The sequence below is a fragment of the Pleurodeles waltl genome, chromosome 6 (genome assembly GCF_031143425.1).
Source record: "Pleurodeles waltl isolate 20211129_DDA chromosome 6, aPleWal1.hap1.20221129, whole genome shotgun sequence".
Lineage (NCBI taxonomy): Eukaryota > Metazoa > Chordata > Amphibia > Caudata > Salamandridae > Pleurodeles > Pleurodeles waltl.
Window position 1 is genome coordinate 1,710,584,201 of NC_090445.1, and position 14,190 is coordinate 1,710,598,390.

At 54.6% G+C, this 14,190-nt stretch overlaps 1 protein-coding gene across 1 annotated transcript in view; it reads right to left on the minus strand.

Moving 5' to 3' along the window:
• LOC138301424 (H-2 class II histocompatibility antigen, E-S beta chain) overlaps positions 1-10,935 on the minus strand; it is a 62,706-nt gene extending 51,771 nt beyond the window's left edge. The window contains exons 1-2 of the mRNA XM_069241905.1: positions 10,760-10,935; positions 4,530-4,799 (exon numbers count right to left, since the gene is read on the minus strand). Of these exons, the coding sequence (XP_069098006.1) occupies positions 4,530-4,799; positions 10,760-10,847 (358 nt within the window). The 5' untranslated portion in view covers positions 10,848-10,935. The remainder of the gene's footprint in view (positions 1-4,529; positions 4,800-10,759) is intronic.
• Positions 10,936-14,190: the final 3,255 nt, after the last annotated feature.

Genomic DNA, 14,190 nt, shown 5'->3' on the forward strand with positions numbered 1-14,190 from the left:
AGGAGCAGAAGCTCGCAAGTAGGGAACGCGAAGTTCACCTTAAGGGTTTTACTTCAAACCTGGTACCAGCTAGATTATGTTCCCAAAATACTTTAAGTGCCTTAAAAGGTCTATGCTTGGACATAATGAGTACTATGTATATCTGATTACCAATCTATTCAGCATGTTAGCTCGTTTTGACACCCTTTCATGGACAGGATGTCTGTGCTTCTGGTGTGCCCATGCCCTGTGACTGACATCGTAGCTTTTCACGTTTTTTTCCCCAGTGTCATTGGCTAAGAGCTTCGCTAGCAGCTCGGCTCACTCTGGTTTGGTGGCTTGCAGAATATCATCGAAATGATGGCCTTCTCTGAAGCTACCCCACAGTTTCTTTCACTTGTCTCCACACCGTGCCCGTCGCAGCATGTCTCCCAAACTGTAGCACCTGGGGACAGTACTATAGCGCCTGGGGGCAGTACTGCAGCTTCTGGGGGCAGTACTGCAGCTTCTGGGGGCAGTACTGCAGCTTCTGGGGGCAGTACTGCTTGGGGACAGTACTGCAGCTTCTGGAGGCAGTACTGCAGCTTCTGGGGGCAGTGCTACAGCTTCGGGGGGCAGTAATGCAGCTTATGGCGGCAGTATTACAGTTTCTGGGGACAGTACTGCAGCTTCTGGAGGCAGTACTGCTGCTTCTGGGGGCTTCAGGGGCAGCACCGCAGCTTCTGGAGTCAGTATTACTGCTTCGGGGGACAATACTGCAGCTTCTGAAGGCAGTACTGCAGCTTCGGGGCAGTACTGCAGCTTCTGGGGACAGTATTACAGCTTCTGGGGACAGTACTGCAGCTTCTGGGGGCTTCGGGGGCAGCACTGCAGCTTCTGGGGGAAGTACTGCAGCTTCTGGGGGCAGTACTGCAGCTTATGGAGGCAGTATTACAGCTTCTGGGGACAGAACTGCAGCTTCTGGAGGCAGTACTGCTGCTTCTGGGGCAGCACCGCAGGTTCTGGAGGCAGTATTACTGCTTCGGGGGACAGTACTGCAGCTTCTGGAGGCAGTACTGCAGGTTCGGGGGCAGTATTGCAGCTTCTGGGGACAGTATTACAGCTTCTGGGGACAGTACTGCAGCTTCTGGAGGCAATACTGCAGCTTCTGGGAGCTTCGGGCAGCACTGCAGCTTCTGGGGGCTGTACTGCAGCTTATGGAGGCAGTATTACAACTTCGAGGGACAGTACTGCAGCTTCTGGAGGCAGTACTGCAGCTTCTGGTGTGCCCATGCCCTGTGACTGACATCGTAGCTTTTCACGTTTTTTTCCCCAGTGTCATTGGCTAAGAGCTTCGCTAGCAGCTCGGCTCACTCTGGTTTGGTGGCTTGCAGAATATCATCGAAATGATGGCCTTCTCTGAAGCTACCCCACAGTTTCTTTCACTTGTCTCCACACCGTGCCCGTCGCAGCATGTCTCCCAAACTGTAGCACCTGGGGACAGTACTATAGCGCCTGGGGGCAGTACTGCAGCTTCTGGGGGCAGTACTGCAGCTTCTGGGGGCAGTACTGCAGCTTCTGGGGCCAGTACTGCAGCTTCTGGGGACAGTATTACAGCTTTGGGGGGCAGTACTGCAGCTTATGGAGGCAGTATTACAGCTTCGGAGGACAGTACTGCAGCTTCTGGGGGCAGTACTCCTGCTTCTGGGGCAGTACTGCTGCTTATGGGGACTGTACTACTGCTTCGGGGGACAGTATTGCAGCTTCGGGGGCAGTACTGCTGCTTCGGGGGACAGTACTGCTGCTTCGGGGGACAGTACTGCAGCTTCTGGGGGCAGTACTGCAGCTTCTGGTGACAGTACTGCAGCTTCGGGGCAGTACTGCAGCTTATGGAGGCAGTATTACAGCTTCGGAGGACTGTACTGCAGCTTCTGGGGCAGTACTCCTGCTTCTGGGGCAGTACTGCTGCTTATGGGGACAGTACTGATGCTTCTGGGGACAGTACTGCAGCTTCTGGGGACAGTACTGCAGCTTCTGGGGGCAGTACTCCTGCTTCTGGAGACAGTACTGCAGCTTCTGGGGACAGTATTACAGCTTCTGGGGACAGTACTGCAGCTTCTGGAGGCAGTACTGCAGCTTCTGGGGGCAGTACTACTGCTTCTGGGGACAGTATTGCAGCTTTGGGGGGCAGTACTGCAGCTTCTGGGGGCAGTACTCCTGCTTCTGGGGCAGTATTGCTGCTTATGGGGACAGTACTGCAGCTTCTGGGGGCAGTACTGCAGCTTCTGGGGACAGAATTGCAGGTTCTGGGCAGTACTGGAGCTTCACACCATGTCTTTCTCTCTATTAAACTGCCTTCCCATTGAGCTATCTGTCTATCAGTAGCAGCAGTGCCACCTAGTGGCACAATGGTATTCTCAAATCCAGTTTGTGATATTCCACAAAGTTACAAATAAAAACGTGCCGGTGTCCAAAACCCTTTTAAACACGCGGCTGCTGCACTTAAACGTGCGAACCCGGAATACTTGGGCAGCGTAATCCTGAAGCCATCTCGGGCCTCTTCAATCCATTTACAGCCACTCCCTGCCCCTTCGGCTCACTCTTGGAGCTTTCTGCTTTCTCCCGTTGTGACGCTTTTTCGTTTTTCTCTTCCGCCGTCTTTCCCATATGTGTGTTTTGTTCGCTGTAAATGCTTGAGGCAGAAACACATAAGTGCGGACCCTCAAAGATAAGTGCCGGTGCCCCGCAGCGGAAAGAACAGGCACAAATTAAGCACTGGTTTTTCATGTGCACAGGTCTGTGCAATGCTTGGAGTGGCATAAAACGGTAGTTCTTTCATAGCATTGTAGCTGTCGCGTGAAGCCTAGGCTGTAAGAGTGGTCTAGTGTCTCTGAGTACATTTTACTGACCATGCTGCGAGCTTCTTTCCATTGGCTGATTTGCGCACACTCTCATGTAGCCGTGCACTCGGTTATTCATTGATTCTTTGCATCAGTCCACTCCCTCATTCCTCAAAATATGGATTCATTTGTATAATCACTCAGTGATGTGTCTAGTTAATATATACACATTCCAAGGACAGAAAAGAACAGCTTTACACCAGTGCTTAAGTTGTGCTTGTTGTTTCCGGTGATGAGCACCGGTATTTATTTTTCAGGGCCGGGGCTTATTGTTCTGCCTCAAGCATTTACTGCGAGGAAAAGAGACATATGGGAAAGACGGGGAAGAGAAAAACGAAAAAGCGTCATATAGGAGAGAGGAGAAAGCGGAAGGTGTGAGCTGAAGGGGCAGGGAGTGGCCGTAAATGGATTGAAGAGGCCCGAGATGGCTTCAGGATTCCGGTGCCTCAGTATTCCGCGTTCACACATTTAATCGCAGCAGCCGCGTGTTTAAGAGGAGGGCTCTGGGCACCGGCACGTCTTTATTTACAAACTAAGCACTGCTTGTAATATCGCTGGTCCAGTTGTCTTGGGCAGTGCTTGTTTGTGTTTTGAAGGCCATTGTCACATTCTAGGGTGACGCCTGGTGCATGATTTGGTAACGTGCATGTTACGTGGTTTAGTTTTGAAATGAGAAAGGTTTCTCGGCTCGGCTCGGCCCGGGACTCGGCTCGTTGGGCTCTAGCTCTGTGCTGGGTGACTGCGAGCACGTGCACCCCGGGCCGGTGAGTGCAGGGTCAGACCCTCGGTGACCCCCCCCCCCGATGTCTCCGGTGCTCCATGAATCCCCCAGCATCCCCCCGAGAGCCCTGCCCCCAGTGAGTGCATGGGGTCAGGGGTGCCCCCCCCCTGCTGTGAGTGCCCCCCCCCCCCCGATGTCTCCGGTGCTCCATGAATCCCCCCAGCATCCCCCCGAGAGCCCTGCCCCCGGTGAGTGCAGGGTGCCCCCCCCCCCCTGCTGTGAGTGCCCCCCCCCCCATGTCTCCGGTGCTCCATGAAGCCCCCGGCGCCTCCCCCCAGAGAGCCCTGCCCCCAGTGAGTGCAGGGTGCCCCCCCCCCCCCCGCTGTGAGTGCCCCCCCCCATGTCTCCGGTGGTCCATGAATCCCCCAGCGTCCCCCCCGAGAGCCCTGCCCCCAGTGAGTGCATGGGGTCAGGGGTGCCCCCCCCCTTGCTGTGAGTGCCCCCCCCGTGACTCTCGTCTCCGGTGCTTCATGAAGTCCCCCAGCACCCCCCCTAGAGGTCCCCGGGCCCGGTGAGAGCAGCGCCCCCCCAGCTCCCAGACACCAGCCCTGGGGTCCCCTCCGCGTGTCTCTTCTGCGCCATGAAGCCCCCGGCGCCTCCCCCCAGAGAGCCCTGCTCCCAGTGAGTGCATGGGGTCAGGGGTGCCCCCCCCGCTGTGGTGCCCCCCCCATGTCTCTGGTGCTGCATGAATCCCCCCAGCATCCCCCCCAGAGAGCCCTGCCCCCGGTGAGTGCATGGGGTCAGGGGTGCCCCCCCCCGCTGTGGTGCCCCCCCCATGTCTCCGGTGCTGCATGAAGCCCCCGGCGCCTCCCCCCAGAGAGCCCTGCTCCCAGTGAGTGCATGGGGTCAGGGGTCCCCCCCCCGCTGTGGTGCCCCCCGGGGTGACTCACGTCTCCTCTGCGGCATGGAGCTCTCGAACACGTCGTAGTTGTGTCTGCAGAAGCGCTCCACCTCGGCCTTCAGCCGCTGTATGAACTCCTCGTCGCTGTTCCAGTACTTGGCGTCCGGCTCCCCGAACTCCGTGTCCGCCACGAAGTACCCCAGGTCGCTGTCGAAGTGCACGAACTGCTGCCCGTTGTAGGCGAAGCGCCGCAGGTACCGGACCTGCTGGGTCCCGTTCAGGAAGCGGCACTCACTCCTCACCTCCGCCACGAAGTCCACTGCGGAGACAAGAGGAGCTGTGAGGGTCAGGGGGTGCGCTGGGATCACACCTCCCCCACCCGCAGAGGGTGAGGGTCTCACACCATCCTCTGAACGCACCTGTACTGCACCCCCCGCAGAGGGTGAGGGTCTCACCAGCACCCCATCCTGTGAACTCACCTCCCTCAGTGCCCTCAACTCTGCCCTCTACCAACTCTCCCTACCCCAGTACTGAAGCACACAGCTCTCTCAGTGCCCCTCAACTCTGCCCTCTACCAACTCTTCTTACCTCAGTACTGAAGCACACAGAACTCTCTCAGTGCCCCTCAACTCTGCCCTCTACCAACTCTTCTTACCTCAGTACTGAAGCACACAGCTCTCTTACTGCCCCTCAACTCTGCCCTCCACCGACTCTTCTTACCCCAGTACTGTAGCACACACCTCTCTCAGTGCCCCTCAACTCTGCCCTCCTCCAACTCTTCTTACCCGAGTACTGAAGCACACAGAACTCTCTCAGTGCCCCTCAACTCTGCCCTCCACCAACTCTTCTTACCCGAGTACTGAAGCACACAACTCTCTCAGTGCCCCTCAACTCTGCCCTCTACCAACTCTTCTTACCCCAGTACTGAAGCACACAGACCTCTTTCTGTGCCCCTCAACTCTGCCCTCCTCCAACGCTTCTTACCTGAGTACTGAAGCACACAGACCTCTTTCAGTGCCCTCAATTCTGCCCTCCACCAACTCTTCTTACCCGAGTACTGAAGCACACAACTCTCTCAGTGCCCCTCAACTCTGCCCTCCACCAACTCTTCTTACCGCAGTACTGAAGCACACACCTCTCTCAGTGCCCCTCAACTCTGCCGTCCACTGACTCTTCTTGCCCCAGTACTGAAGCACACAACTCTCTCAGTGCCCTTCAACTCTGCCCTCCACCAACTCTTCTTACCACAGTACTGAAGCACACACCTCTCTCAGTGCCACTCAACTCTGCCCTCCGCCAACTCTTCTTACCCCAGTACTGAAGCACACAGATCTCTCTCAGTGCCCCTCAACTCTGCCCTCCACCAACTCCTCTTACCCCAGTACTGTAGCACACAGACCTCTTTCAGTGCCCCTCAACTCTGCCGTCCACCGACTCTTCTTACCCCAGTACTGAAGCGCACACCTCTCTCAGTGCCCCTCAACTCTGCCCTCCACCAACTCTTCTTACCCTAGTACTGAAGCACACAGAACTCTCTCAGTGCCCCTCAATTCTGCTCTCCACCGACTCTTCTTACCCCAGTACTGTAGCACACACCTCTCTCAGTGCCCCTCAACTCTACCCTCCACCAACTCTTCTTACCCCAGTACTGAAGCACACAGACCTCTCTCCGTGCCCCTCAACTCTGCCCTCCACCAACTCTTCTTACCCCAGTACTGTAGCACACACCTCTCTCAGTGCCCCTCAACTCTGCCCTCCACCAACTCTTCTTACCCCAGTACTGAAGCACACAGACCTCTCTCAGTGCCCCTCAACTCTGCCCTCCACCAACTCTTCTTACCGCAGTACTGAAGCACACACCTCTCTCAGTGCCCCTCAACTCTGCCGTCCACTGACTCTTCTTGCCCCAGTACTGAAGCACACAACTCTCTCAGTGCCCCTCAACTCTGCCCTCCACCAACTCTTCTTACCACAGTACTGAAGCACACACCTCTCTCAGTGCCACTCAACTCTGCCCTCCGCCGACTCTTCTTACCCCAGTACTGAAGCACACAGATCTCTCTCAGTGCCCCTCAACTCTGCCCTCCACCAACTCCTCTTACCCCAGTACTGTAGCACACAGACCTCTTTCAGTGCCCCTCAACTCTGCCGCCCACCGACTCTTCTTACCCCAGTACTGAAGCGCACACCTCTCTCAGTGCCCCTCAACTCTGCCCTCCACCAACTCTTCTTACCCTAGTACTGAAGCACACAGAACTCTCTCAGTGCCCCTCAATTCTGCTCTCCACCGACTCTTCTTACCCCAGTACTGTAGCACACACCTCTCTCAGTGCCCCTCAACTCTACCCTCCACCAACTCTTCTTACCCCAGTACTGAAGCACACAGACCTCTCTCCGTGCCCCTCAACTCTGCCCTCCACCAACTCTTCTTACCCCAGTACTATAGCACACACCTCTCTCAGTGCCCCTCAACTCTGCCCTCCACCAACTCTTCTTACCCCAGTACTGAAGCACACAGACCTCTCTCAGTGCCCCTCAACTCTGCCCTCCACTGACTCTTCTTACCCCAGTACTGTAGCACACACCTCTCTCAGTGCCCCTCAACTCTGCCATCCACCAACTCTTCTTACCCCAGTACTGAAGCACACAGACCTCTCTCAGTGCCCCTCAACTCTGCCCTCCACCGACTCTTCTTACCAGAGTACTGAAGCACACAACTCTCTCAGTGCCCCTCATCTCTGCCCTCCACCGACTCTTCTTACCAGAGTACTGAAGCACACAACTCTCTCAGTGCCCCTCAACTCTGCCCTCCACCGACTCTTCTTACCAGAGTACTGAAGCACACAACTCTCTCAGTGCCCCTCACCTCTGCCCTCCACCGACTCTTCTTACCCGAGTACTGAAGCACACACCTCTCTCAGTGCCCCTCAACTCTGCCCTCCACCAACTCTTCTTACCGCAGTACTGAAGCACACACCTCTCTCAGTGCCCCTCAACTCTGCCCTCCGCCGTCTCTTCTTACCCCAGTACTGAATCACACATACCTCTCTCAGTGCCCCTCAACTCTGCCCTCCACCGACTCTTCTTACCCCAGTACTGAAGCACACAGACCTCTTTCAGTGCCCCTCAACTCTGCCCTCCACCGACTCTTCTTACCCCAGTACTGAAGCATACAGACCTCTCTCAGTGCCCCTCTACTCTGCCCTCCACCAGCTCTCCCTACCCCAGCACTGAAGCACACAGCTCTGTCAGTACCCCTCAACTCTGCCCTCCTCCAACTCTTCTTACCCCAGTACTGAAGCACACAGACCTCTCTCAGTGCCCCTCAACTCTGCCCTCCACCAGCTCTCCCTACCCCAGCACTGAAGCACACACCTCTCTCAGTGCCCCTCAACTCTGCCCTCCACCAACTCTTCTTACCCCAGTACTGAAGCACACAGACCTCTCTCAGTGCCCCTCAACTCTGCCCTCCACTGACTCTTCTTACCCGACTACTGAAGCACACAAATCTCAGTGCCCCTCAACTCTGCCCTCCACCAACTCTTCTTACCCCAGTACTGTAGCACACACCTCTCTCAGTGCCCCTCAACTCTGCCCTCCACCAACTCTTCTTACCTCAGTACTGAAGCACACAGACCTCTCTCAGTCTCTTCTTACCCCAGTACTGAAACACACACACCTCTCTCAGTGCCCCTCAACTCTGCCCTCCACCAACTCTTCTTACCCGAGTACTGAAACACACACACCTCTCTCAGTGCCCCTCAACTCTGCCCTCCACCAACTCTTCTTACCCGAGTACTGAAACACACACACCTCTCTCAGTGCCCCTCAACTCTGCCCTCCACCAACTCTTCTTACCCCAGTACTGAAGCACACAACTCTCTCAGTGCCCCTCAACTCTGCCCTCCACCAACTCTTCTTACCCCAGTACTGAAGCACACAGACCTCTCTCAGTGCCCCTCAACTCTGCCCTCCACCAACTATTCTTACCTGAGTACTGAAGCACACAGACCTCTCTCAGTGCCCCTCAACTCTGCCCTCCACCAACTCTTCTTACCTCGGTACTGAAGCACACACACCTCTCTCAGTGCCCCTCAACTCTGCCCTCCACCAACCCTTCCTACCCCAGTACTGAAGCACAAAGAACTCTCTCAGTGCCCCTCAACTCTGCCCTCCACCGACTCTTCTTACCCCAGTACTGAAGCACACACACCTCTCTCAGTGCCTCTCAAGACCTCAATCTATGTTACCCAAGTATTGGTACCTCAAGCAGAGCTGTCCTCAAAGCTGCGCAGAGGTGGGCGAGCCACTGAAAGCTCGAGCCAGGCTCGAGCCCGGACTTGGCTCTGTTCGAGGCTCTGCTGGAACCGCGAGCCCGTGACGAGCCGAGCTCCCATGTGGCTTCTGCCTCCACTCTCGCTCTTGTACTCTCATGCACAAGGAGGTACAAATAAAGCATTAACTATTAACGTAAAAAGGATACTCACTTACTGACCGATTTACACAAAGTGAATCTAGAAAACATGCATTTAGCGAGGCCTCCGCATTTAACCAAATTGTGTGATCTGAGGCACATACTGGCACTGTGACCGGAGCGGGGCTGCCAAAGTCCGAAGTTCATGTTTAAAAAATCAGTTTTAATAAGTACTTCTCTGTGTAGAGCTATAATGGACGCAATAATGTCAAAGGCTCCACGTGGGAAAGAAATAGTTTTTTTTAATTGTGATTTTAGTTCATCTTATTTATTTTATGTGATGTTTGTTGTATTATTTTCATGGCAAACACTGTCAGCGCTCGGCTTGTGCACTGACTGTAAAAGCCAAACCCATCCGCTGGCTCGGCTCGGCTCTGGCTCGGCTCGCCCTGTTCATGTGTCGGCTCTCTCATGCTACGCCTCAGCGCGTTTGTAAATGCATCGTCAGTCCCTTCAAGTTCACCTATGAGTGTAGTTCAGTCGGTTCACTAGTCCACTGCAGGAGTTTGAGAGAAACTTGAAGTTCGCAGTATTAGTTTCTGCCCCCCCCCCCCCCCCCCCGCCTCTCACACCCCGGTGCTGTGTGTAGTAACACATGAGATGTTCACATGTACAAAAGCCGCAGATCTCTTTGAGGGTGTCGTAGTTTCCGTACTTGCAACCTTCATCTACGCTCCAGTGAAAAACGCCTTCTCCAATTACCTTTTGTCAGTGGTGAAAGGCAATATTTCACAGGTCCCGCCCCGGATGTTCGTACCCCTGTACTAAAGTGTGTGTCTGTACCCCGAAACTCACCGATGAGAATCTCACTCCATTCCCTTCGAGGGTCAGTGCACTCACCGCAAGAATCTGTGCGCAGGTCACAGGTTCCTGCAGGAACAGCGCAGTGGGTTAATGGCCCTGCTGCGAGGGCCGATAACGTGTAACCCGGAAGCCACGGGGCCCCACCTGAGTAGGGGTGATATATACTTCATGCTGTTATACCGACCACCGCCGAGGAGAACATCACTCCGTGGGGGGAGTATAAACTGTCAGGAGCACTGCGTGGGGGTGAGCTCGCCAACAAATTAAGGGGCAGGGCAGAGCCGAGCCAAGGGTCTGGGTGGGCTGCCAGGGCCCGTGCACACGCTGTCTGTGTACCGGACCCGATGGGAGGTATGATGAGGTTTGTTAAAAGCGAGTGTTTAAACATGAACTTAAACATATTATCGTCCCACCCGCAGCCCCCGCCAGGCCTCTTAGTGAGTTAGGAGGGAAGTCAGTGGCCAGGTGCACCGTGGAGGTGGCCTCGGTGCTTGCAGGGAGCAACAGTGCCGTGTATTTAAATACACAAGAAATACTCTTGTATGATACACGCCCAGGACCCACGTGTACCAAAGTACTCACAAGTGCAATAACAAGAAAGCACAGTTAAGTAGAAAATATAAACTAAGAAAAAAAACTGTTTTTATTCACATTGTGCCATTCAGCCGCTAGATGGGTCTCTCTCCCCCCCCCCCCCCCCCCTACTGCTTCACATCAAATATTGTTTTTTTCTTTAACTGTTGGTGCCCTCAGTTAGAGCATAGGTGGCGGGCAGAAGACACACGGAAGCTCGGCTCGGGCTCGAGGGTGCAAGGGAACCGCGCAGCCCCGGTGCCCTGGTACCCCGCCCGGAAGCGAGTACTCGGATTTACCACAGACAGCAAAGCACAACTCCCAAACCGACCCTATGGAGTGACTGTGCGCTCGATGCGTTTCACCTTTTGTTGCACCCTCTACCTGGGCAGCCAGTGAGCACTGTCCTGAGATGGGCACTCACTCACCTGCGGTCTCTCTGCCGTGGATGGCCCGAGCTCCCAGCAGGGCCAGCAGGGCCATGAGCCCCCCCGTGGTCCTCCAGGCGCCCCCCATGAGCAGCAGTGTTTCCCGTCTCCTCTGGATGCACAAGTGTCCTATAGACTTCAGTCACCGGCGCTTACAGAGCACTGAAGCCTGCACTGACATATAGCGCCCCTCCCTCCCAGCTCAGGGCCGGCCAATCACGACTCAACACAGGCAGCGTCAGCAGTCACTGAGCAGGTGAGGCTCCGGCACTCGGGGTAGCTGAGAGTGTGGGCAAGACCAGTCACTGAAGAGGAGGAGGGCTGTAGACGGAATCAGCAGTCACTGAGGAGAGGTGTAGGTACAGTCAGCAGTCAATGAGGAGGAGGACTGTAGTCAGAATCACCAGTCACTGAGGAGGGGTGTAGGTACAGTCAGCAGTCACTGAGGAGGGGTGTAGCCAGAGTCAGCAGTCACTGAGGGGGGTTGTAGTCAGAACCAGCAGTCACTGAGGAAGGCTTTAGTCAGAGTCAGCAGTCACTGAAGAGGGCTGTATTTGGAATGAGCAGTCGCTGAGGAGGGCTGAGGAGGGCTGTAGTTAGTAGTCACTGAGGAGGGCTGTAGGTAGAGTCAGCAGTCACTGAAGAGGGTTGTAGGTGGAGTCAGCAGTCACTGAGGAGGGCTGTATTTAGAATCAGCGGTCACTGAGGAGGGCTTTAGGTGGAGTCAGCAGTCGGTGAGGAGGGCTGTAGGTAGAGACAGCAGTCACTCAGGAGGGCTGTGGGTAGCGTCAGTAGACACTGAGGAGGGCGGTGGTTAGTCAGCAGTCAGTGAGGAGGGCTGTAGGTAGAGACAGCAGTCACTCAGGAGGGCTGTAGGTAGCGTCAGTAGACACCGAGGAGGGCTGTAGTTAGTCAGCAGTCACTGAGGAGGGTTGTAGGGAGAGTCAGCAGTCACTGAGGAGGGCTGTAGTTAGTCAGCAGTCACTGAGGAGGGCTGTAGTTAGAGTAAGCAGTCACTCAGCGGGGCTGTAGGTAGAGTCAGCAGTCACTGAGGAGGGCTGTAGTTAGAGTCAGCAGTCACTCAGTGGGGCTGTAGGTAGAGACAGCAGTCACTCAGGAGGGCTGTAGGTAGCGTCAGTAGACACCGAGGAGGGCTGTAGTTAGTCAGCAGTCACTGAGGAGGGTTGTAGGGAGAGTCAGCAGTCACTGAGGAGGGCTGTAGTTAGTCAGCAGTCACTGAGGAGGGCTGTAGTTAGAGTAAGCAGTCACTCAGCGGGGCTGTAGGTAGAGTCAGCAGTCACTGAGGAGGGCTGTAGTTAGAGTCAGCAGTCACTCAGTGGGGCTGTAGGTAGAGTCAGCAGTCACTGAGGAGGGCTGTAGGTAGATGTAAGAGGCTGGCCTGGCTTATAGTGGGTACCTGATGGTACTTACACCTTGTGCCAGGTCCAGTTATCCCTTATTAGTAGATAAGAGGTGGTAGCTATAGCAGAGCAGCTTAGGCTGAACTAGGAGACATGCAAAGCTCCTACTATACCACTGGTGTCATATGCACAATATCATAAGAAACACAATTCTCTGAGTTACTAAAAATAAAGGTACTTTTTTTTAGTGACAATATGCCAAAAGTATCTCAGAGGATATACTCCCTTAGGAGGTAAGTAAAATACACATATATACACGCAAACCAAAATCAGGTAAGTAAACAGTTAGAAAAGTAGTGCAAACACTGTAGAACACAATAGAATACAATAGGAGACAATAGGCCTGGGGCAACACAAACCATAGACTCCAAAAGTGGAATGCGAACCACGAATGGACCCCAGGCGTAGTGTAGTGTGTAGAGGGTCGCTGGGAGTGTAAGAAAACACTGAGGATGTCCAAGATACCCCACCCCAAGACCTTGAAAAGTAGGAGTAAAGTTACCCTACTACCCCAGAAAGACAGTAAAGTCGAGATAGGGGATTCTGAAAAGGCAACAACTGACTGCAAAGCACTGAAGACGGATTCCTGGACCTGAGGACCTGCAAAGGAAGGGGACTAAGTCCAAGAGTCACGAAAGGGTCGAGGGCAGGCAGAAGCCCACTAAACCCCGGATGAAGGTGCAAAAAGGCTGCCTCTGGGTGGAAGAAGCCAAGGATTCTGCAACAACGGAAGGTGCCAGGAACTTTTCCTTTGGTCAGAAAATGTCCCATGGCGTGCTTGTGGATGCAGAGTTGTTTCCACGCACAAACACCACAAACAAGCCTTGCTAGCTGCAAGAGTCACTGTTGAAGATAATGGGTGCTGCCTGGGCCCAGGAAGGACTAGGAGGTTGCCCCTTGGAGGAGGAGACAGAGGGGGTGCTCAGCAACAGAGTGAGCCCATGCAGAGGCAGGCAGCATCTGCAGAAGTACTTGAACAGGCGTTCAAGAAATCTGAGCACGGGACGTCATCTCAACACAACAAAAGAGGGTCTCACGAAGTCGGTGGTCAACTCAGCAAGTTGAGCAATGCAGGACGGAGTGCTGGGGACCTGGGCTGTGCTGTGCACGAAGGAACCCTTGCAAAAATGCACAGAAGCCCTAGCAGCTGCAGATCACGCAGTACACAGGATTACTGTCTGGCGTGGGGAGGGAAGGACTTACCTCCATCAAATTTGGACAGAAGGACCACTGGACTGTCGGGGTCACTTGGATCCAGCTCCTGTGTTCCAGGGACCACGCTCGTCAAGATGAGAGGGGACCCAGAGGACCGGTGATGCAGAAGTTTGGTGCCTGCGTTAGCAGGGGGAAGATTCCGTCGACCCACAGGAGATTTGTTCTTGGTTTCCAGTGCAGGGTGAAGGCAGACAGCCCCCAGTGCATGCACCACCAGGAAACAGTCGAGAAAGCCAGCAGGATCAGGTGCTACAATGTTGCTGGTAGTCTTCTTGCTACTTTGTTGCGGTTTTGCAGGCGTCCTGGAGCAGTCAGCGGTCGATCCTTGGCAGAAGTTGAAGAGAGAGATGCAGAGGAACTCTGGTGAGCTCTTGCATTCGTTATCTGACAAGAAACCCAAAGGAGAGACCCTAAATAGCCCTCAGAGGAGGATTGGCTACCTAATCAGGTAACAGCCTATCAAGAGGGTTGGCAGCAGCGGTAGCTGCAGAGAAAACCCCAGAGAGCTGGTTTGGCAGTACCCGGGGTCCATGCTGGAGCCCCGGGGATGCATGGGATTGGCACCCCAATACCAGATTTGGCTTCGGGGGACAATTCCATGATCTTAGACATGTTACATGGCCATGTTCGGAGTTACCATTGTGAAGCTACATATAGGTACTGACCTATATGGAGTGCACATGTGTAATGGTGTCCCCGCACTCACAAAGTCCGGGGAAATTGCCCTGAACAATGTGGGGGCACCTTGGCTAGTGCCAGGGTGCCCACACACTAAGTAACTTTGCAGCTAACCTT